The sequence below is a fragment of the Limulus polyphemus genome, unplaced genomic scaffold (genome assembly GCF_000517525.1).
Source record: "Limulus polyphemus unplaced genomic scaffold, Limulus_polyphemus-2.1.2 Scaffold3098, whole genome shotgun sequence".
Taxonomy (NCBI): domain Eukaryota; kingdom Metazoa; phylum Arthropoda; class Merostomata; order Xiphosura; family Limulidae; genus Limulus; species Limulus polyphemus.
Genome location: NW_013668708.1, coordinates 27,163 through 29,478, shown reverse-complemented (window position 1 = coordinate 29,478; position 2,316 = coordinate 27,163). Strand labels below are relative to the sequence as shown.

At 29.3% G+C, this 2,316-nt stretch overlaps 1 protein-coding gene across 1 annotated transcript in view; it reads left to right on the top strand.

Moving 5' to 3' along the window:
• Positions 1–2,316, top strand: part of LOC106468649 (E3 ubiquitin-protein ligase synoviolin B-like) — a 30,133-nt gene that overhangs the window by 6,465 nt on the left and 21,352 nt on the right. Inside the window, exon 4 of the mRNA XM_013929083.2 lies at positions 777–825. Coding sequence (XP_013784537.1) covers positions 777–825 — 49 coding nt within the window. The remainder of the gene's footprint in view (positions 1–776; positions 826–2,316) is intronic.

Here is a 2,316-nt window from a genome sequence, read left to right as displayed (position 1 = left end):
GTCTGATCATTCAGCACATTACTATTGAAGGCTGATCATTCATCGCATTACTATTGAAGTCTGATCATTCATCGCATTACTATTGAAGTCTGATCGTTCATAGTTTTACAATTGAAGTCTGATCATTCATTGTTTTAGTATCAAAGTCTGATGATCGTTCTTCGCTTTACTATTGAAGTCTGATGATCATTCATCGTGCGGTTGCAGTTTTCAGTGAGAACAAAGAGTTGTTCTTATGCTTTAAAACATTGTCCATAAACAAAATTATACAAATGTAAGAAACCTGTTGAACTTAATCTTTCATCTCATTTCTTCACTTACAATCTGATGTTTTAAATAAATACTAGGAAAATTAGAAACATGAAAGCAAAATCTTAAAAATCTGGAGTCATATAGGTCAACATAAGTAATTCAGGAATGCTGTGGTGATTGGATATGAATTATTGTCATAGATAGTGGTGTGAACAATTATTTAAGTTTTAGTTATTAATTAGCAACTACTTTTTTATATGTAACTAGCTAGTAATTATTAGTAGATGTTAGTTAAAAAAAATTAATACTAATTATATAATTTGATACTGATTTATAATTAGACTTAGGTAATTCTTTAGGCTAGTAACTATGACAACAGCCAATTTAATTGTTTCGCTAATCCGTAAAGTTTAGTGCAATTTATACATTCTGTTTTGTTTAATGTTTTACTTATTTTCTAGTGTTTTTTATTTCACTTCAATGATACATCTGTTTCCAAGATAAGATTTTAAATTTGTTTATAGATGGAGAGAAGTCCTAACATATCTTTGTTGTTTCACATCAGGGTTGTGGGTGAGTTTATTTAATTTTTTAAAGCTGTTGATTTTATTGTACTTGAAACTAGTTAACCTGGGATATCGGATATTACTTTGTGTTATCAAGTAACTGAAAAACGGGTTTTGTTAACATATTTTTATAAGTGTTTTACACACTTGAGTAAAATCATTCAAGATAAAAGTTTGGGATTTTTTATGCTCTATTACACGTTGTTGAGAAGAAGGAGGTAAAAAAAGTTTGTGAATGTCTAGAATGTAAGTTTTACCAAAGTTCAGTATCACAATTGGTGAAAGGTACTTTCAACTCCAATCCTTATTAATCATTAATAGTGGAAATATCTTTTCATTTATTTCATGTTGTGTATTGTAATGTTTAGTTATTATGTAATGTGTGTGTGTGTAAATGTTACTGTGGGTAGATTATATGTTGGAATAGCTAAAGTAAATCGATAGGCATAATATAAATATGCACAATAAAAGATCAACAATGACAGAGTTTTACTTTAAAAGATAATTGTCACCCACTTTCATTTGTTTCTCTACCCAACAAGCCCAAAAACAAGGTAAGAAACTGTTACTAGGACACCCAACCAGAAAATGACCAAACCACCAAATTGTTCATCTTGTTGTTTTTGTTAAGATAACTGTACAACTACATTATCATTAACGTTAGTTTAAACCGTAATCCACTCTGTATGTTTTTGGGCAGTGCACAATGTATCACTTAGTTGTAATAACTAGTAGTAATTAAAAAAAATCATAATTCTAGTGTAAATGAAGTTATCATTACCCCTTGAAGTTAGCTTTCTTACAGAAATCTGGTGTTCCTTTAACTCTCTCAATATGAGCTCGGGTCAATTTGACCAACCACGTGACCTCTTTGTACTCGTTTAAAGTCTTTATAGATTTAATACTTCTAACTTTCAATATATAGTGTGTGTATCTTCACAAATTTGGCACTCTTTCAGTTTTTTCACATTTTTTTAGACCCAAATATAGCTTAGTTACTATGTTTGGTAAATTATAATAGAATTCTATGGTACTTATGTAGTAATTTATGATTTTTTAGTTATTCAAAAGTATATATATAAAACCTAAAAAAAATGATTTTGTTTCATGTCCTCCAAGTGCAAAATTTTTAAAGGCTTAGCAACCTACATCAAGCAGCAACCGACTACAAAGGTCGTAACTAGAAGAGATAATTGTTTGCTTTACTTCTTTATTTACTGTTCTATGTTTTAGGAAAAATAACTTTAAGAACTTATTTCAAAATGGAAATAATCTATATACATATATAATGTACAATAATTGAAATGTGACTGTATTTTACAAAATACTAGTCAAATAAAACACAGCCAAGACAAGTCACTTTGTACAGACCAAAGGTCACCTTTATGTTATTTGATACAGCAACATGAGTGCACGTGAGCTGCGTCATTCTAACTTCTGTATTGTTAGCCAGGCACAAGTTAAAAGACAATATAACAAAAATAAAAAACATATATAA